The sequence below is a fragment of the Melanotaenia boesemani genome, chromosome 9 (assembly GCF_017639745.1).
Source record: "Melanotaenia boesemani isolate fMelBoe1 chromosome 9, fMelBoe1.pri, whole genome shotgun sequence".
NCBI classification, from domain to species: Eukaryota; Metazoa; Chordata; class Actinopteri; order Atheriniformes; family Melanotaeniidae; genus Melanotaenia; species Melanotaenia boesemani.
In genome coordinates, this window is record NC_055690.1 from 8,412,127 (window position 1) to 8,434,391 (window position 22,265).

Here is a 22,265-nt window from a genome sequence, read left to right on the forward strand (position 1 = left end):
ATTGAGCAGCGAGGGAGATGCTCCGCAGCTGGGAATTTATCAAACCAGAGCTCGTCTGAGCAGCAACTTCAATTCCTGCCTTTCATTTTTGTGCTTTGATATATCAGAGGATTCACTAGCTTGTCTCAAGTCTGCCTTCACGTGTTTTTGTTATCTTATTGCTCTATTAAATCTACACATCGATTTTTCTTGCATTAGTGATCATCTGCCTCTCAGATGGAGCTAAAGGAGGAGGGAGATGATTATGATAACACTAGCTGCTCTCTGCTGTCCAACAATCATGGCTTTTCCACTGGTAGTGCCACAAAACGTCAAGCAGAGCTACACTTTGATCATACCACCAGCTTTGTTCTGGTGTTCAGAGCCTATCCTGGGATAGGGAAGCTGGTTTGGAGTCAGAACGTCCCAATATTAAACCCTAAAACAAGCCTGAGGGCTCCGACAGCAGCATTTATTTTTTTCTTGTCCAGAAACAGTTGTTCCCAAAAATTTGTTACTGGCACCAAGAATCCACTGCAGCATCATTTGATGCACTTAAACATTTTTTCACAAGTATTTATGAAACACCTGCAGCATGATTGTTGGCTAAATTTAACCAAAGTTTAATGTAATGGCAAAGGATGCTGCACTCAAACCCAACAGCTCTCTGAAGAAAGACTAGTGCTCATAAAAATAAAATTCACACACCAAAAATCAGACATAGCCTGTTAGTTTAACAGAGTTTATTTTTATTCACATTTAAAAAGATTTTCATGGCAGCACATTCTTCAAACTATGCATGCGAGATATCGCATCCCGCAGACAAAATCCTTTAATTAAAAAAAACAAAAAGAAAAACAAAAAGAAAACTAAAATTTTAAAATGTAAATCAAGGATAAAAACTAACAGTAAGACATTGGAAGAGATGGATAGAAAAGCAGCATTTTAAATTTTGTGGGAGTGAAGAGAAGTGATCAGTGATATGATAGAGCTGCTGTGTGCTCTGAATGGATTCTGTATGCTTCAGGCACATTAGCAGTCGAAGACTCCGCTTCACCTTTGGATCAATCTATCAGCGTTTACAGGAGCAAGACGGCTCCGTCCTTCACTTCACCAGCCTGATGGAGGCTTAAATCAAATGGGAGCAAGTGCTGGAGATGTATCGACAGAGAGGGAAGAGCGGACTGGAGATGAAGTTTTTCTTCCCTCAAGGTGGCTGCATGTCCGTCTTCTTTCTGCAGACAGTGTGGGCTTTGTTTTCATACACGCATGACACAGTCATACACTGTATATGTGATCTGTGTGTGCTGCAGTGTGTACACACCAACAAAAATAGAACTGAACTCTCCCTCTCGTGCTTTCTGTCTTTCCTGCAGCTTGCAGGGATTGCTGCGTCTCCACAGAGCCTGCTGTGTTGTTGGGACTTTAAACATAAATACCAACATGTTTCAGAGGAAGCTCCCACAGAATCCGTGTAAAAACCACAGCGTGTAAGGCCTTTCTAACTGAAGACGTGTGGTTTGACTGGGAATGGTAATCACATCCCTTCACACTCTTCATCCATCAGCTCCTCACGTATGTCGGATAGAAAGAAGTCAGCAAAAAAAAAATAATCATAAAAAAGCTTAAAACCAGGAGCTAAAAAACTGAAAAGCCCCAAAAAGTGTAAACAAACCACGTTGCAGGACCTTGGTGAAGTTCATGAAATGGGCTCTAATGTTTGCCCCTCTGGGTCTGCAGTGTGCCATCACTGGTACTGGAGGTAGTTCTTTAGAGTCTGCGGCAGTGGGAGCATGTCGATGTGATGGATGCGCTCTCTGCCCAGGGCGAGGCGAGCTACTCGTCTGCACAGATCCATAAGCGGGAGGGGCTCCGCTGTGAGGGAGAAGACAGGGGAGACGTGTTAAGGTCCGAACAGAGCAAAAAGGAATACATAACATGCCGACAGCAACCTTTCTGCCTTTTTCCTCGCCGCCTCATTCAGACATCACAGTGCATTCTCAGAATGAGCTGCGTAATTGAACGGGGATCAAACGCTGTGCAGATTTGAAAAGGTTATGAAAGCTACTGCTCTGAGCTGTGGTCTTAATGAGTAGCACGAGCCAGAGGGGGTTTACCTGCTCATACACTTTCACAGCAGCATAATTCCTCTCCCTGAAAGACAAGAAGTCGAGACTCACATTTGCCTGAACATGCTGTGCAGTATGTAAAAAGCTTCACTGGTTATTTGTTAACCAGTTATTCATCCAGGCTGCAGGTATTAATGCATAGAGGCTTCCTTCAAGAATCCAAAGAGGAAACATTTTTATGCGATTGTGCACATAAAACTGATTATTTTATATGACAGCTGCAGCTTTAGGTTCATGCTCCACTTTAAAGCACCACTACAGAAGTTTAAAACATTAAAACTCTGGACTTCTGATGTGTTTTGATGGTAACATTGACATTACGTACATTCCTGGATCCATTGTTTCCCTGCAGTGTCACAAGGCTGAGAAACTACATTTCATTCATTTTTCCCCAGCCCAGAGCATCATGTTACACCAGCCAGAATGGATACGAACACATTGGACTTTGTGCAATGCGGTTGATTCAGCAAAGAAATGCAAGAGGATGTTCTTGGAGAAATGAGGAGAAGACAGAGAAGATAACAAAGCAAAAGATAAGAGTTAACATAGGACTGACTTTTAGAAGAGAATTAGCCACCAACAAGAGAAAACCTGCCAAAGTCCAGTGTGTGGCTTTAAAACTGACTTTCTTAGATGGCAGCTGCAGCTTTACATGCAGAAGGACAGTAGAGTCTTGGACTTTAACACTGAGCCAAGGTCATGCAGAATATCTGCTCTGACTGCATCGCTGAGTGAGACATGACGTCAGGTTTTCAGAAGAATGACCGAGTTTAATTACAATCAACGTGCTGTCCTTATGTCCATTTCTAAATTATTCCCATCCATCCCATTCCTTACTGACAGTGTTTGATGTCTGTACTGAAAGGCTGAAGTCCTTCCATGTTCACAAACACGATTACACCACAAACAGTGTTAAAGCGGAGATGTGACCGTAAAAAGAAAAGTTTCAGCAGCTCGCTGAACTCATTGTTTCTTTCATTACTTCACCATCCAAACACACAAGAGGAAAGACAAGCAACAGCAAAAAAATTTAAATATTTACACTATGTGCACATGTCACCACTTTTATTAAATGTGTCAGGAGAGCCAGATTCCCTCCCAGCTTTAAAGGTAACTTGTGTCTGGATGTCAAACAGACTTAACTGCTGCCCTCTATAGATGTTGATCTGCTCCACCTGGAAGCACCATCTGGTGGAGCAGAGCTCCTGCTGCTCAGCATCCACTTACACACTGTGTGAAGGACACAAAGAAAGGTATTTGTGCTTGCATAAAATAATTAATATGCATCCTATTACCAAGGCAACTAAAAACATTTTGTTTTGTTTTCTGTGAAACAAAAGGGAATATTTGATTTTTACTGATAGCTATTTCTTGACAGAGCAAACACGGTGCGAAACCCCGGCCTCACTAATAAATCAGCTGCAAATATAAGTTTGTCTTGCTGTGATTTTTGCCTCATTCTGTGGCTAAATGACCCTTCTTAACCTCGTCTTATCGCAGCAACAATAGTAATTATTTTACCCCTAAGAGACTTTATTTCCCTCCTCTCAGCAACACTCAGGCTGACTAGTCATAACTGGGGTACAGATAGAAATTGCCGGTGGCTCAGTTCCATTAAACTTCCCAGTAAGCAACGACAGTTTAACAGCAGGAACAAAAACAGGAGCTCTATTAAGATGGACTCAGTCATTATTCTAATCTGTGCTTTTCTCACTCTGATCAGTCAAGTGTGCGCTGTGATAAAAGCTCCAATGTTTGCTACAGCAGATAAAGGGGGGAGGGATCACATTCATGAGTTCAAACACACACACACCGGATGCAAAACAATAAAAAAAAAAAAAAGCCATATCTCAGTCTACTGAAGTGCACAGCTTTAGCACAAACCGGAGCCCAGGCAAACAAATATTTAGCAGATATGTGAACAAACCGGGGCCGTCAGAAGACCTCAGGCATGCTTTGAGTCTTTGAGGCTGAAAGTGGAGTTCAGCGAAGAGGGAATGGGAGCTTAACTAAAAGTTCGACTCAACCAAGCATCAGAAAACTGACTTCTGCAAAAAAGTCTGCTGGAATAAAGACTGTGTTCATGCTCAGCTTTTATGCTCTTTGCATGTGATGGTGAACTTCTTGGTAAATTCCTTTACCATGGTTTGTTAAGGGAATTTCAAAAGCAGGATTGAGGTGGGAAATGAAGAGATCCAGCAGCTGACACGGTGTAAAACATTGCAGAGTGCAGCCACTTGACGTTTGTTTAGCAAAAAAGTCTGTTAAAGGGCACCTTGGAGACGTGTGGCAGAGAATGGATTCATCAGGTTTGGATGTGACACCGCACATATGCTGGAAAGACATCAGGAAAATGTCTTATTCCCATCTGCAAAGCCAAGCCTGTGTTTTTAGCAAAGATTAGAAAACAAGACTTAAAGCAAACACGTCCTCATACCTGCTGAACTCTGCTCCAGTCAACTCAAACTTTGTACAAGAGGCGCTTCTGCAAAATAAACCTGCACATACAGACGTACTCAGTTTACTATCACCAGAGCAGCTCTGACATATGGACAGTTGCCATAGTAACCAGATCCTTACACCAGCACAGTGTGATATCACTAAGCTGGAGTGTATAGTCACAGATGCATATGCGAGGCAGTCAGTGTGTATATTTAGTGGAAATCTTATTTTTGTTTTTATTTACTGTAGTTTTTTACTTCAGCATTCCACCGCTTCAGTGTAGTTGCATCACCAGCATGAAAAATAAATAAATAAATAAAAGCCATCACTCCATGACACAATGCACTCATTCAAAGTGAAACACTGCTACCACAGACATCAGCATCACTCTTGGCGATGCTTTCCTGAGGGAGGCGGCGTGGTGATGATTCCACAAACTGAAAACCGGCCAATCGCTGCTGGCACAAGCCATCTCCATGGTAAGGGTTGCCTGGGGCGACAAATGGCCCTGTCAGACACTGTTGATGAGCACCAACATGAGGTGCACATTCCCATCAGCTGCTACAATTAACCAACAGCAATGATAAGTGGCTGCAAATTCATGTCAGTTGGGTTCAAAAGTGAGAATTACATGTGGCTCTGCTTCACGTGTGTGGGGGGTCATCTGTAAACATCTGGAATCATGGAATCTTGCACATGATTTATCAAACCTTGTGTAAATGCATCGTCATAACTAATGTGTGACAAATATGCTTCTGAAATTAACCCATATGTTAGAAAATCAGACAAAGTTCACCAATGAAGCCACCCATGCTGCATCCATACCATAAACAATTAAAAGGGTATTTGTGGTTATTTAAAGCAGCTTCTGTCTCCTCACTCAAACACCCGACTGGTTAAGACGCAGATTTAATAATTAATCTATACCCATACTTCCAGTTAGGTGAATAGCGGAGCTTGTTTACCCTCTCCTTCCTCTTTCCTACAATCCATCATGTAACCGTCAATACGTGCCCTCTTCCCTTCCTCACCAGCCCTCATATCTCTTCCTAAACGGCCAGAGACCGGTTTCTGACAGGTTTACGGCACACTAAAGATGAGATGGAGTGTAGGAAAGTGTGGTTCAGGAAGACTAAGCGCCAGATGTTCCGCTGGACTTAAGACGCCGGCAGGCTGGCTAGCAGGCGTGCACACCTACCTAACACTTCATCGACAACAAAGTGAGGGAAAAAGAAGGTCTGAGGTGGCGGCGCGTCAGTTTGTCTGTCCTCACCGAGGTGAGACAGCTGATAGCCGAGTGCCGATAGTTCCCTCCAGCTTCTCCTACTTTCTCACCTGCAGCTCAATGAAAGTGTGTGGTAATGTGTGCACAGCACACACTTCAGCTGGATATGACCCAGTTATGTTCTACTTAGAAATAAGGAGGAGGCAGGCCCATCTTTTCAGTACATGTTCCAATTTAGTGATCCTTTAACTCTACCCCCTTTCTCCAAGAGCTTAACCATGGTAACAGATTCAGGTATAGGCTCCCAGAGATGCTTATCCAACATATTAGCATAAGACTGTTGCGCCAGTCTGACCTAGTTTTATTAAAAGATAGGTGTACGTGTCTACATCCTTTAAGGTGGGGACACACCTCTGGTTGGAAAATGTTGCTCACCTGCAAGTCCAAGAGGGAAAAAAAAGATAAAGCGGGGGATGATATATTTAGGGATGGACTGAATCAGATCAGTGAATTTTGAAATGAAGGCCAGAACAGAGAGGGAGGGAGCAGGAGCGCAGTCAGTCCACACCGAGGTGGAAGAAAGAGAACCCAAATTGAATAGTAGAAAGCAATAGCTTGATAAACTAGTTAAAAGCAGATAAAAAGTTCCTTTCTTACCTGACTTTCTACTACCAAGTTAGTTAGTCCCATACAGACACCCCAAATTTAGTTTATTCTCAGGAAACACAGGCAAGGCGGACGAGGTTATCAAGAGGAATGACATGACTAAAAACCCTCATTTTCAACTACTTCCCTGCAAGGTTTCTGTCCCATTTCTTTCTGGTAAGTTAGCTCTGTGCAGAAACTGAACACACTAAATGAAATCAAAGACTTCCAGACCAATTTTTAATGACCTGAATCTGCTCAGAATATATTAGGTGAATATTCATCAAAAACAAATGAAATTCTAAAACCAAGCCACTAAAAAAAAATGTTACTTAAATAATCGATTCCCCACGTTCCCCCTCGATTTTACTTGCTCACCGCGCCTCAGGGCTTTTTCAGATGGAGTGCCCACATTCTGGTATCAGAGACGTGACATGCAACACAACACCGTCAGCGCTCCACGCTGTGCTGCACCGCCTGTCACACACATGTTGATTCAGCTCCGTGCCCACCTACGCTCCGAGCTCAAAGCCAGCACGGATACTCCCAACATTACGGACGTAGATTTTAGTGTGATTCAATCATGATTTAATCCATTAAATACAGACGCATCTCAGCCACTTAAAACAAAGCAAGTCTGCTCTTAAACAGCCCTTTAATTAGGCTGTGGCGTGCTGGTACAGCTGCTTCTGTAAAGTTAAATTCACGATGAGAGATGACACGTCTGCACTTTTCTATAAATCCACCTCATCATAACAACCATGTGATCAGAGATGCGCTGAAACAAATAATTCTTTGGTTTTCTTCAAGAATTTTAATGAAAAAGACAAAGCAAAACCCTTTAAACCAGGAATGTGCATAAATAATGATTTGTTTATTATAACAGTGCAAAGTCAACAACTATTTCTAATACTCTAATGATGTCCTGACAAATCTACTTTAAATTGAATTTTAAGTGGCCTGATGATTTCACTACAAAAACCACTAATAATGCAAATCTCTACTTATTATTTTGAATTATATTAATACATAAAAAAATTAAAGGGACATATTAAACCAACAGCTTAGAGAAATTTTGTAACTATCAGCCATTCACAGCTGATGATCATCTAATCAAATCAGAACTCATCAACGTTACGAATGATGATCTGCTGCAAAGATTTTTTATATTTGGACTAAACTTTAGAGATTTATCAACAAACACCATTTCAGTTACTAGTGGAACCAAACAGTCTGATGTTTAACCAACAATATCACTGCTATTTTTCAGGCCTCGGCCTTCACTTTTAATGAAATGTTCTACTTAATTGTGGGTCAGTTGCCTCCTTTTGTGTTGCCTAAAATAAAAGTTTAAACTTTCAAGCAGAAGCACAGACTGTACCACTCAGCATCCCAATAAAGCTGGGTCGGCTCCAGTACAGCTCGTCATTTTACATCAATGGAGAAGTAGTTCAGCTCATTTAACAGCTGATCAGTCTGTTTGTTTTGTGACATTTTCCAACACAACTGATTGTGGTCACTGACAAATCTTGCCAGGATACACACTCCCACAATGTCAGGATAACCCATCATTAAGCATTCCTGCAACGTCCACATGTAAGCCCTGCTTAAATGGTTAGTCTTTACAGCCTTCATTAATACAAGTAGCAATCATTTTAAAGCTGCAGCATAAATCTGCTGTTAACGTCACCGACAGCCCTGAACTCCAGGCAAGTGAGAGAAAGCTACTCCACATGTTTACAGGGCAAGCCACTGGTCAACAATCCAGTAAGCAAGCTTCCTGATCAACAATTAACCACCCACCTACCAATAATACAGTAAGCGAAACCGTTTCCACAACAACTTGCCACCACAGTTGTGCGTTTAATCTATGAAAGAATGGATTAGTGTTAACAGGGAAGCAGAAGAAAAGAGTTAAAAAAAGAGCAGGTGGGAGGAGATAAGACACAATGACAGATGGAGTCAAATAGGGTTCATTTGCAAAAGGGAAAATGTGTGTGTGTGTGTGTGTGTGTGTCCGGGGTGGGGGGGGGGGGGGGGGGGGGGGGGGGTTGTTTCACTTTTCTCTGGTTTCATGTTCAGGTGTAAATCAGCTTGGCCCAGCTAGGCCAGCCCACTGTGATGTGATAAGGCCTGTTGTGGTGGAGAGAAAACTTTGGCTTCCCTTCATCCAGCAACACCTGCGTCACTTAAAGATAAAAGCAAGTCACATGTTAGAAGGTGGATAAAATCAGGCCTTGACTGGTTCTCAAGTGTCTCGGTTGGACTGAGGGCCCCAGGTCTCAAGTGTTGAGTGAAACACAGAAAGAATGAGATAACTGCATGAAAGTGAAGTATTAAGGGACCACAGAGACAGAAAAAGAGAGTAAGGACACTTATCTAATCCAACTTCCTGGGAGTAAAAGACAGAATAAAGGAGGCTTAGCAGGAGGAAGGTGGAAAGCAAAACGCGAACTGACTACAAGACAAGTGAAAGACCAAGAATCAGGAAAGTGAATAAGTTATTTTTCAGATAGAGGAGCCATCTTCACATATACAGATTCTCCTTTATAAAAAGGTCTTCTGTCATATCAAACCATCTTAAATGTTTGTTTTGATGGAGAAACAAGCTTCACTTTCATTATCTGACACTGTAAATATTGTACAAGGCAATACTGTTTGTGTTGCTTAATCTTTTGCGATGTTTGTGACAAACAAGAGTTCGTGCTCATAATTTGGCACCATGAGTCATTTCCATCAGCCGTTTCCCATCTTCAAGCCTCATTAGTCCAGCATAAAACCTCATTCATCAATCCATGCAACTCACACACAAACTCCCGCACGAGATTCAATTTAAATCCATTTAATGGAAAGAATGACATTTGTCACTGACACAACGGTGGAGACCCTTTTTTATTTTCTGCACCAGCAAACCTTTTAGTTGTGATCTAGATAACAGTTTAGCGCACATACCCACACTCCTAACACAACGGCTTTTTTTGGGATCTATGCAGTGAAACCAATTCATTTCTACGTAGAGGAGGGATATTTAACAACTTTGCAGTTGTTAAATGATGATGTAATTTGTTTTATTTGGGGGATTAAATGGGGTTTTGTGAACATTTCAAATGCCACAACATACCACTTTGCTGTGACTTTGATAGTTTTTAAAGAGGCGAAGTGCAAGTATTCCTAAGAATTTCGTGATTCTTTTGAGAGCCAGACACCCACAGCCATCTGTTCCTCATGCATTATTCTTGATTACATCTGGTATATAATGACGTAGAAACACTTGTATACTAATCTCTTTCAGAGCAAACTGCTACAGAACCCACAATTCTGCAGACTAGTCTGGATTTAAACCCCATTTCTGCACAACTGGAGCAAATAATCCAAGTCAAACATACATGGAGATCTTTCAGCCACTACTGATAGACCGTTCACACAGGCAGGGAATCGTGCTGGTGCATGTTCCACAACCTAATTATGAACTAACTGGCACATTCAGACAAAAGACAAAGTTGTTTTAAACCTAACAAGTGGATTCTCAAAAGGAACCAAAATTAGTGGTTCCTCTTTGTGACCCGTTACATGATCAGTGGGCAAGCATCAGACCAAACATCAGAGTGCAGTATAACTTAAAAAGTTAAGTTAAAAAATAATAAACAGCAGACCCAATAATCAATAAGCTAAAGAATAAAAAGACTTGGGCAAAAATGAAGCTGGACATGCTGTTACGTGTCATCTTTCCAGCTGCTGGACAGCACGATGGGTCAGGCAGCAAACCCGATAGTAGAAGTGCAGAATTCAACCGACCACAATGAAGATGGTGGGTTCACTACAGACCACCTGTTAAAAATAAAGCTAAGATAGTCAAGCTAAGGTCAAACACTTGAATAATTAATTTAGCGTAAAACCTGAATGTTGCTGCATTAAGTTGCCTGGCAACCACCTTCTATTTGGGCGAGGCAGGTTCATCTGTAAAAACATGTCATGCACGAGACAACTGGTGAAAAAGAAACATTAAAATATGAGAACTACAACCAACTAAAAAATAGAAACAGAATAAGCTAGACGTAGGAAGGCTAGATTTATTTCTCTGCATACTCTCAGTCGTCTGCATACTGTTTATTATGAGAAAGGATGGGTTATAATAAAGCCTGATGACTAAACCATCAACTTTCAGGACCAAATTTCTAAACTGTTTGTTTGCTCCCGCAGAGTAAAGTCCTCCCAGTTTGGTTCTAGTTAAACTGCTGTGAATGGTGAATGTTTCTAACGCTCGTTAGAAAGCAGCAAGATTCTGAGACTTCAGAATGATGTTGGTCTGAAAGCACTATGGATCAAGTCTTGATCTCCACACTCGTTTTACTACCGAGCTTGTGCATGGAAGCTCTTCTGGATGACATTTCATCAGCTGATCTTTGTGTCCTCTTGCAGAATATTAAGATTACAGATCAGATGTTATGTGATGCACAAGTTGAAAAGAGTCAATGTCATTTTGAGTTTAGCATACAAAGCTCATTATTGCTGTCAGTTTGGTTGCCAGTTCTGAGGAAATTCTCAGATCTGGATGTGATTCTACTGAGCTTCATTAGGGCAGGGTGCAGAAAATAACTAATGCTGCATATGCTAACCTTTGACGCATTTAGAAGAGGTCTGGACATGCACAGACAAAGCATGATCAATTGATGGAGAGGGAGGGAAGAACTGTCTTTACTTGCCATGTCTCGTTTGCAGTGCAACATGAACGAACAGGCAAACAAGGAGACACACACTGAACAAAAACATAAACACCACTTTTGTTTTTGCTCCCATTCTTCATGGGCTGAACTTTTTTTCTATGGATGCAAAAGGCCCATCTCGCTCAAATATTGTTCACAAATCTGCCCAAATCTGTGTTTGTGGGCACTTCTCGTTTGCTGAGATAATCCATCCACCTCCCAGGTGTGGCATTGCAAATTACAGATTGGACGGCATGATTACGGTACAGGTGTGCCTTGGGCTGTCTGCAATAAAAAGCCACTCTACAATGTGCAGTTTTATCACACAGCACAATGCCACAGATGTTCTGAAGGAGCGTATGTAGAACCCTGTGAAATCTGTGTTCCCAGAACCATGGACAGAATTGCAGAATTGGACATTAAAACGGAGTTCATCATAAATGTGGAACGGAATTAAAAGAAACGTTTTTTTCAGGAAAATGCTCCATAAAGCTGGGGACACTGCACACCTCTCTCCCCACCCCTCCCCCTGCTTCCCTCACTAACAATGCAAACATGTCAAAAAAGCTATGAAAATCCTGGCTTACTACCAAGTACAGGGCAGAGCAGTTTCCCATCGACTATTATCTGTCAGGTGATGTAATGTTCTCCAGATTTTGCCAACATACAGTTGACTGGACATGCAAGCATACGTGTGAGGACAACCTGCAGAGTGACTAACACAAACGTAAGAAGGTGGCAGCTATGAGAGCCACGCCACTTCAAACAACTGACGCTTGCACATCTTCTATGAGTCAACACACGAGTTTGTCAAGAATTTTGTGGCTCTTTATACCGAATATGACATCCCGTTGGAGAAGCTATCACCACATGACTATCGTGTACTACCATGGCGATTTCTCTAACAGGTGAAACACCTAAAAGATACACACACACACAACCCTGTATAGCCAGTTTCCAAAGCTTTTGATGTTTCCATCAGATTGAATTTAAAATAGTTTTATTCCTTACTGCATGAGCTGTTGCCATTTCTTTATTTGCACTTCTGTGAATATTTTTTAAAGGCTTATTCTGAATTATTTATTTCTTACAAAGAACCACTGGCATTTTTGTTTATGTAAAAAAGAAACTTATGACTTGACAATGTAAAAAATAAATAAATAAAATAAGGGCTATTCTGATGGACACAAGAAAAACTAGCGCCAAAATGTTGCTTTAAAAATGTTTAAAAGTGAAAATTTTATAACTAAAATGGTCTAGATTTCATTGCTTTACACACTCTCTTGGGGTCAATTTAGTTTAAAATGTTAAAAACCAAATTCTAAAAAAAATTAAAAAACTAAATAAATAAAATTAAAAGGGAATTTTGGGGAAAAAAAAACGTTTTTATAAAGGCCCTATGTATGGCGTTGTGTGGGTCGGCAGTTTGCTGATGTCAGCACTGTGAGTCGAGTGGTGGTGGTGGAGTTATGGTATGGGCAGGCACATTTTATTATAATACCGTGATGAGATCCTGAGGCCCATCGTTGTGCCATTTGTCCCTGACGATCACCTCATGTTGCAGCATGATAAAACACGGCCCCATTGTGCAAGGATCTTTACACAGTTCCTGGAAGCTGAAAACATCCCAGTTCTTGCATGGCCAACATACTCGCCAGACATGTCAACCATTAAGTATAATTGGGAATGCCCTGGTATACAGCAGTGTTTTCCACTTCCTGCCAATATCCAGTGGAGCAACATTCCACAGGACACAACAACCTGATCAACTTTATGCGAAGGAGATGTTTGCATTTATGTTTTTGTTCAGTGTTTGTGGCAACTGCTGAGTCGAGATGAACATATTTGTCCTGCTACACCTGCTCAGGGAAGACTTACATGGATTGACAGCTATGCAGTTTGTAATCTAGTGAAGCTACATGTAGTCACTGAAAACCTGGTTTCACGTGGACACACAAAACAATGGAAAGTGCTTAAGTCAATGTTTGCACTGTATTTTTGTGGAGCAGGACTATGATTGTTCTCATGTGTGCTTAGTTAACAGACAAGTGACCCGCAATTGTGACAAGAACAAATATTCTGCCAGAAACACATTAACCCATAAAATATTTCCTGCCCTCCAATATGTTCCACTGCAGACATCTTGATATGCCGGATTGGTAGTCCTCACCCTGACTCTGTTCGACATTTTGTGCAAATTAGCTGCTTAATTTTAGAATCTGAAGATTCCCATTACACCAGTGGTTCTCCAAGTTTTATGCAAATGATGGATGAATCAATGTGGAAAGTGTCACTAAAATAGGTTGACAAATTGCATGAAAAAAATGAAAGAGTGGTCAAATAAATAAATGCAAGCATGAAATAAATTACAAGTCGTAAGGGGTCATGCTGATTAAAACAAGAAGAAAAAAGTCCAGTTTTTTTGGCAATTAAATGAGCTCTGTCTGCAAGACAGACTCGCAGCCAGAGCCCTGCAACACGCCGGGGACCTGCGGATACCGATGCCTGGCCTGCAGGAAAGTTGCTCAACGTGTGTGTAAATAAATGATACAATAATCTAGCAGATCAGGATGAGAATAGTATATTTTATTTTTGTTTAAATATCAGTATTAACTTACCATGTTGTGTTTTGGATATTTAAATAACTATTCCGAAGTATCGGGCACAGAGGTTTCCGTTTCTGGAGCTGGACTTGCGTTTTATGAACGAAGAACACGGTTTTAAAATCAGGGACTGTGGACGTTTTGTTTTTGCAAAGCAATCTCGCCTCAAAATAATGTTGCTGTTTGCAGAAACAATTTTAGAAAGAATATATGACAAGTTTCATTAAGTACGTTAAGAGCAAGATCATCTGATAATAAACCATCTGCAAAGATCAGCACTGTGTCGTCACAGTTTGGGTCATGGTTTATACATCAGCGGATCGGTCCAGATTTGGCTGGCAGAATACGGCAGGTAATTGAACGTATGGTAACTGTCATAATAGGTGTGTATAAGTTTGGGTTGATCAGCTGCTTGAAGCTGGAGATGAATGCATTTCCCTTTCCGACTACAAGGCTGAGATGGGCCAGTTTAACATCATCCATAAGCTCCTCTGGTTCAGGCTTAACTCTATTTAGCTGCATCTCCTGCTGGTGGTAACCACGTTTTTTTTTTTTTTTTTATCTTATTCCATCTAAAAACAACTTGTTGTTCTAGATGTTTTTTGGTAGTTGACATAAACACATTGGTGCATTACTGCGACCAACTGGTCTGGAGTGTGGACCAGAATGTTTACCAAGAGCCCAAGATGCAAAAACATCAACTCCCAATCCAATGCCCCCCCGGGTTTGAGAATCAGTGCATTACACAAAGCCAGACCCTGATGTACGAGACATACTGGGACATCATCCAGAACTCCTTAAGTGTCTGCTGTCTGCCAGCACATACACGTATGCATGGCTCGCCGCCATGGACACGGTGTCCATGCCACACTCTCTCAGCAACGCTCCCAGCCTACTTTAAGTCTTTGTGTAACATGGAGCCAAAAACTGGAGAGAAAACTAAGTTATTACAAAATCTGAGACAACTCTATTAAGCTGGAATAATGACATTACACAGAAAAAGCAGCAGGACAGAGAAACGCTGGGAAGGCCAAGCAATCAGCCACAAATCTTTAAAATGAAGAGGAAATTCCTCTGACATCACAACTCAGTGAGGTTTTCTTGTTTTTCCTGAGTACAAATCTCAATACAAAGACATGTTTAAGTGGCTTCCTATTAAAGCAGCAGTTCTTCTCTCTTTGTGGCTTTTTCTACATCAGATGGATGCACTTCAAGTTGAAAACGTAACTATTTACCAAGGAATCTCTTAGTTTTACAAATAAGTTATGAAAATTAGAGTCAGTACCAGGACCGGGGGTCTGGAAGTTATCCCCAGCGTTACTAGTTAAGAATGCAGTTTTTACAACTGCATGAATAACCCATTTTTTGCAGGTCTTACATGGTAAAATGTTTAGTGTCACAATGTTTCTGTGTGACTGTGCCTTCTGTGGAGAGATCGTGGTTAAACGTAGGCTGAGAAAATGACTCAGTTAACCACCAGAGAATCCAGTTTTCCTTCAAAACAACAGCAGTTTATCAAAACTAGTCACGGGTTGATGACATAACTGATGACGAAGCACGCATGTTCTGATCTTCTTCCTTTACCTTTTCATATAAGATTTTTGTTACATAAATGAAAAATGAGCAGGACCAAATATACTAATTTATCCTTTCTTATACTGATCAATCTACACTGGCACTTCTACGTCTCTACATTTTAATGAACTTGCCAATAGGCTAAAAAGATGTCAACACATCACAGAAAAACTGTTTAGCATGTGTTGACTGGTTCTACATCTCAGTACTAAAAACTTTGTAAGCGAACAAATTGGAAATGGACTAATGAGTGAAAAAGGAAAAGAAATGACAAAACAGAGAAACTAAGGAGGCTGTAACAGACTATCATAGGATATCATAGGATTTCTCTCTCTCTCACTCACACACACACACACAAGTGACATGGAGAGGGAAATACCCCCCATACCATATCTAACAAATCAAGAGCGTATTTGTTTGATTTGAGAGCAAAATTCTGCTCTCACACTGAAAAAGTCCCTTCTTGCTCTCAAATATATCGTTCTTTCTTTCAAAACTTTGCTCCTTTTCTCAAGTTTAGTGTTGCAGGTTCAAATCTCCTGCCTTAAGCTTGGTCTCTTTTCCTCACACCCAGACACAGTCTCTGCTCATAAATTTCTGCTCTTGGATATTTTTTCCTCTCTCGTGGGTTGCTGAAAGAGCCGTCTGTCAAACGTCTTCCAGCCAGTAATATAAAATAATATAACAAAGTTTCTAAGAAGTTCCGTTCTAGCAAAGTCACCTCTGCTCTGTAAACAATAAATAAATCCACCATAATTCTGGATTTCTCTCAGATTAAACAGATGAAGACGGTGCCAGGACGTCTACTGGGACGTGGGAAGCATTTTTTCATAAACTCCATTATAAAAATGTTTTTAAACATTTTTTTTTCAACCTATTTTGAAATACAGAAAAGAAAGCTAACTAGCTTTAGCAGTATAGCTGCCAATTTAAACAAATAATGCTGAAACTGAGAAATAAAAAAACAATTAAATATGGTTTCTTCTACAGGCCATTGCACACCGACAACTAAACAAAAGGGAACGGCCTCGCGCTGAGTCAGTCAACAGTGAAAATATTTAAAAAATGTGCTTTTGCCTTTACTTTGGGGTACAAAGCTGGTGGTTATCCTGCAGCTAGCAAAACGTATTTGATGCATTTCCTCTGCAACTTTTTTCATGGCTGCTTTACAGGCTGGTGAGTCGTCATCTACAATGCAACCGTTTTCTTCTTGTAACCAAAGAAATCCAACATGGCCTTAATCTGTTTGGAGGAAATCTCTCTTCCTCTGTCGTGTTGTCCCACTCTGGCACACCTCTTCTGCAACTGACTCAAGTGGTAACTTGCGGATGTTGTTTTAGTTTGTTTCTGTTCCGTGCAGAAGCTGTTCTAATCTGCTGGTATGGTTCAGACGGAACTGTTTCTGGAAAGTGATGATATTATGGGATTGTTATGAATAATTAAATATGGTGTTTAATATTGGGGTTAATTGTAAAATATCAAATAACTGACATCCCTAATTAAGCTAAATGAAATCATTATACAATCACTCCATAAGAACTTAATGAATATATAACAGTGTGTGTGTGTTTTACTTACGATCTAGTCCACTTATGTAGCGAATCGTCACTTCACAGTGCCCCCACACTGCACTGACGATGGGATACAGCCTCTTGCCCTTTAGCCCCCTGAAAGCCACTCCCAGATACTGTCCGTCCACCATGAAGCTCAGTGTCCCTTCGTCCATGTCTAGAATTACTGTCAGACAGTCTGGGAGCACAAACGACTCGTCTGGTTCCAGGAAACAGGGATAAGTGGGAGCTGATGTGGAAATGGGCCTATTCTTTCCATCATGGTAGAGTCTATTCCGGCCCAGGTCCCAGCCCCAGGACTCAGAGTCTGAGCCCACCAGGGCTGTGTAGCCCACTGAGTGTAAAGGCGCTTCTGCAGTAGCCACCCCAACGACAGCATGGGTGCCTCTTTGTCTGGCCGGCCAGTAAATCCTCCATACATGGAGGCCCCGGGTGTAGCCCACTCTGCCTCGGATGCAGTCTGTGCTTTGTGCTACTGGGTGTCGGTGAAAAGTGAGCTTGTCATCCTCCTTCACAAAGACATTGAGCGATCGGTCATCAGGGTTCCAAGCATGGCGAAGTTGTGTCTCAGGGCTGGCTGGCGGCATGTCCAACAGTAAGTCAAGTCTCGGAGGCCGACAGAAGTCAGGGCCCCGTAGTTCGCGGCGCACAGGCCGGTATGAGGGCTCCCCACGTACATCCACTGACTTGATGCTGCCTGAGATCTTCTGGCCCATGGCTTAGTGGGTCAAAGGGAAGGAAGGGACAGAGGGGAGGGAGAAAGGATGGACCAAGGGTGGCAATGAGGGCCCAGCGGGTCCTGATGTTACCTCATGGGCGCGATGGCAGCACTGCGTGTCCTGTGTGGAAAAAAGCTGTTCGACACACACACTCTTCAACCAGGCCAACTGCACACCTAAAACACACAAAAAACAAGGTTTTAAGTTCCCACATTTTAATTTTTCAAAGTAAATATCAAAACATTAACTAAAAAAAATTAATGCACATATAATGAACCTGACTTAGATGTAGAAAAATACAGGCAGGAACATGTCGCCATATTCTAAGTAGAACTTTTCAGAGCAAGTTGTGAAAGGGGAAATGAAAACAGTTTAAAAAGCACCACTTTAACCTCAAGCAATTCAAATGAGGTTTTTTTCTGTTTCTTCCTATAAAATTGCATCAGCTTAGTTCATGGTTTCAAAAATCACTCTAAAAAGGTACCACTTAGACAGCCATATATTTGAGAAGATGAAGACACCAACAACTGTTATTTTCTGAAGTGGATCACCTTACAGACATGCTTCACCACAGTAACAATTTCTAAGCATCCCTTTAGATTTTTATCAGAACAATGTACTTCACTCTAATAAAAGTATTCCAGGCATAAAACCTTTCTGGTTACAGGGAAACTACAGACAATCCTCCATAAAGAACCAATAAACTCATTGTTACATCATGTTGTGCACACTCTCCCCTCATCCAATTTCTACATCTGTTTGCTTGATGAAAAGGAAGTCAGTATTTCTCCTACCGTTATATTAGGGAGCATTGCTTAACTAGGGGAACCTGCTCATCACTGGAGTAATTTGAGGCATAATGACTTTAAAATCGATCCAATAATCTTTGTAACCTTTATTAATGCCAATATATTATCTGAGACCTGTACTTTAATAATTAGGACGACACCACTGAGTAAAAATCATCTTTGTTCACTGCATCAGGACATTTCATAAGTTAAACCTTTGTCTCTTCTCTGCATTTTGTTGGAACATTTCAGTCATTTATGAAAATCTTTTCTGTGATGAGGGTTGAAATTGCGATGTAGCTTCACAGCCGAGTGTAGCTATCAAAAGATTATATTACTTATCACCACATTGGTCAGAGTCACACTGTAATGCTGTTCTGGTTAGGATGTCTGTTACAGATACAGTATTTGTGAATACATGAGTCATCAGAGCTGATTTAAGGTTTCCCACATTTATGTATAAAACACACTGATTAATATAAACAGACAAAGTGTGTGTATTTCAGCACAAGGAGGTAGATGCACTATTCTCCTATATAAAATGTCTTCTGCCAGTCTTTTAAGTATTTGTGACATTTACACTAACCCTGCCCGTCAGCTGTAAACATAGCAGAAACTTCATCATATCATAGAGGTCTAAATAAAAATGCAAGTGAACATCCACAGCAGGCAGACTGAAAACAGCAAGCTAAGCTTTTTGTCTTGTATGACCAAGCTGTCCAAAGCTGCTGCACTGAAACCCGTTGTCTCCATCTATTATGTATGTACACAGTCACCAAGATTTGACAGTCAACTACAGTTTCAGAGGAATCACACAAGTCTTCCATGTTCCACTTGAGTTAATCCAAGAGCAGGGCAAAGGGCTTAAAAACAATGAGTAGTTTTGCTACAGAAAGAAAAATCAGTCATGAAGTTGGACTCTTGTCCATTTAGAGAAGTGTTCAGATTCAGTGTTTCATAATTTATTTTGCAATTCGAGTTAAGTCACTTGAATAATGGCATGATATAAGAAAATGAAATCTGTCATGATCCTGAAGAAGCAGTATGACATGTCACATGCTGCTTTTACACGTGCACTGGAGTCCTGAAGTGTTCTAGACATGCTCGGGAGCTGTAGCATGTGACAATGCAAATATCACTGCTGACTTTCTGCAGAGATCTTCCATCCAGGATCTGACGAAATGCTCCAGATCGTCCAGTGAGACGAGGTCAGCAAAGATTGTGGAGCATCTGTGGCTGCTGGAAGCCTGTGTGTGTGTTGGTATAAGAGTTTGCCTTTTCTGCTGAATTGCATGCTGCTTTTCGCTCAGTCCCTGCTGGGTAGGAGCCGCGTCTGCTATTCTCAGTGTGTGTTGTAAAGAAACGTGATTCCCAAAGCTTAATTTGATACAAACGTTAACTTTACACACAGTTTTTAAGCTGCATATAAAAACACCAGCTGCCTAATGGCTGACAATGTTAATAAATGTAGCTCCCAACACTGAAAATTCAAATACAACGTGATTGTGAATGCAGCTCTATACTGGGCAGCATTTACAGATGCAACTGGGAATGTAAAGACAGCAGAATAGAACAGCAGAAAAATGGAAATAACACTAAACTCATGTTCTTCCTCTGCTGCTTTGGTTTAATTGTTCTCCAATAATTTAAAGCAGATTAAAACACTCACTGGCTCTGGATTTATAAGCATAGTGGTCTTGGTGTTTAGCTCGTCTTGTTGGTCTCCATAACCCATTGGGCTCTGGTTGGGAGTTTTTCCCACAGAACCAGTTTAGAGCCCCCCCCCCCAAGGTGTCCTTTCCTCTAGAACAGCTTTATACACAGAATTTATTAAAATCTAAACAGTCTGGTGACAAACAGTCCATCACAGGGCCAACACAGATAGACAAACAACCATTCACACACACACTCTCTCCTAGGGAGAATTTAGAATAACCAATTAACCTATCATGCATGTCTTTGGACGGTGGGAGGAAGCCGGAGAACCCGGAGAGAACCCACGCATACACGGGGAGAACATGCAAACTCCACACAGACAGGTCACCACCCTCAAGGTTCGAACCTCCCCCAGCCAAGATTCGAACCGGCGACCTTCTTGCCGTGAGGCTGCGGTGTTTTAGGACATTTATAGAAAATTGTTGATGATTTTTGTGACTTCACAGCTGAGTGTGGCTGTTACATGATGTTATTTAGTCATTATCACATGTCAAATTCACACTGTAATGGGTAGGTATCCCTACAGAGTTCATGAAGACATGAGTCCTGTACATGAAGCCTGTATGTAAGTTACACATATGAAACTGAAGAGGTAAAAAGACAAGTTATTATTTGTGTTTTGTTCCATTGGAGGGTGTTGTGAAAAACATGGTTTAAGCACAGTTTTAAGTTTGGAAAGAAAATATCGTGTTGCTTTGAGCACGGATCTGAAACTGGGCCATTGCTTTATATGTTTTAAATGTTTCCCTGCTCCAACACATGATTCAAGTTTTACACAACACTCGTTTTTTAATCACCAGTGTTCAAGCAGGGAAACATCTAAAACCGGCAGTACAAGCTTTTAGACAATGTTTCTACCAAAGTTAAATCCGGGCGCATTCTCACCAGGACAGGTCCTGCAGAATATACTAGATTGGGCAGGATATGCAGAGAAACTTAGTTTGGTTTTCTGCACTTCACCCAAGCAAACAAACCACCTGGACAACATCATGCAGTTACAACTGCTCGCTAGGGCTAATTATGTCCAAAGCAACCACTGACCAAGACAGGAAAAGAAAAAAGCAGGCGGACTGAAAAAGAAATCTGGCTCATCTATTGGTCAGCAACCGTTTCCAATAGGCAGCTATTCACCCCAATTCAACAGTGATGCAACAATAAATTTATGGCCTTGGGGTTACCACTTTTACTTTGATATTCAGAACACGTACTACATCACGTCCTCTTTTTGGTTCACTAGATGGTTCGTTTGCTTTCACACTGTAAGCAAACTGCACCAGGGTTCGATTTTAAGTGAACTGAGACCTGTGGTTTTGAAGCAGACTAGAGTTTGATTCTTTGGTCTGCACCATGGCCAATGAGCATTCAAACTAGTCCAAACACCCTGTACTATCTGTGGAAGCAGACCAGGGTTCATTTAAAGTGGAGCTAACAGCATCAGCAGGAATACGTCCTTAGTTCTGTCTAACAACTCCTCACTGTAGTATAAAAAAAATAAAATAAAAAATACAGAATTAAAGGAAACTGTGTGAAAATGTGTGGCATAAATAAGTAATAACCAGGCTTCACAAGCCACCAACAAAACTGAGGTACCAATGTTTACAGCAACAGTATTCACCAACGTCTCAGCTCTATCGTATCTCAAGAGCCAATGGCGTAGATCTAAACTGCAACCACACCTGTTCCAAAGCCCCGCTCAACTTTTGATTGGTTAGTGTTACGACCCACTATAGGGGTATGAGAAGGCGTAACAAAAGAAAAGAACTGTAGACAGATGGCAATAACAGAAACAAGTAGTTTTATTGTTGTGAACGGAAATGGAGAACAAACAACCAGTTGTAATGACAAATGACAACACAATAGAGCCACTAAGGTCTAATTCAAAATCAGCCAGTTGAAAACAAAACCAAGACTGACCAAACGGGTGAACAAAAAACTGGCCTATTAACCCATGTTACAAAAGGTGAAGCAGCTCCAATAGCTTAAAAAATCCTATATACACAATTGCGATTAACTTAAACTAAACATGTTCTAACTTTAACAATTCTAAATGAACTAAACAGTACTGTTGTAACACTAACAAAAACAATCATACCATTAATAGATATTATTACATTAGTGCACACATCAAGTTATTAAACTATCTTCTTTTTTTTGCTGCTACATACTCTGC

At 41.1% G+C, this 22,265-nt stretch overlaps 1 protein-coding gene across 4 annotated transcripts in view; it reads right to left on the minus strand.

The window, feature by feature from the left end:
• Nucleotides 1–707: 707 nt before the first annotated feature.
• LOC121646254 (SPRY domain-containing SOCS box protein 4-like) overlaps nucleotides 708–22,265 on the minus strand; it is a 46,058-nt gene continuing 24,500 nt past the window's right edge. For 3 of the 4 annotated variants that reach the window (XM_041995151.1, XM_041995150.1, XM_041995152.1), the window contains 2 exons: nucleotides 16,880–17,767; nucleotides 708–1,854 (listed from right to left, as the gene is read on the minus strand). In XM_041995151.1, the coding sequence (XP_041851085.1) occupies nucleotides 1,727–1,854; nucleotides 16,880–17,588 (837 nt within the window). In that variant the 5' untranslated portion in view covers nucleotides 17,589–17,767 and the 3' untranslated portion in view covers nucleotides 708–1,726. The remainder of the gene's footprint in view (nucleotides 1,855–16,879; nucleotides 17,768–22,265) is intronic. The other variant, XR_006011597.1, reaches the window with a different exon arrangement.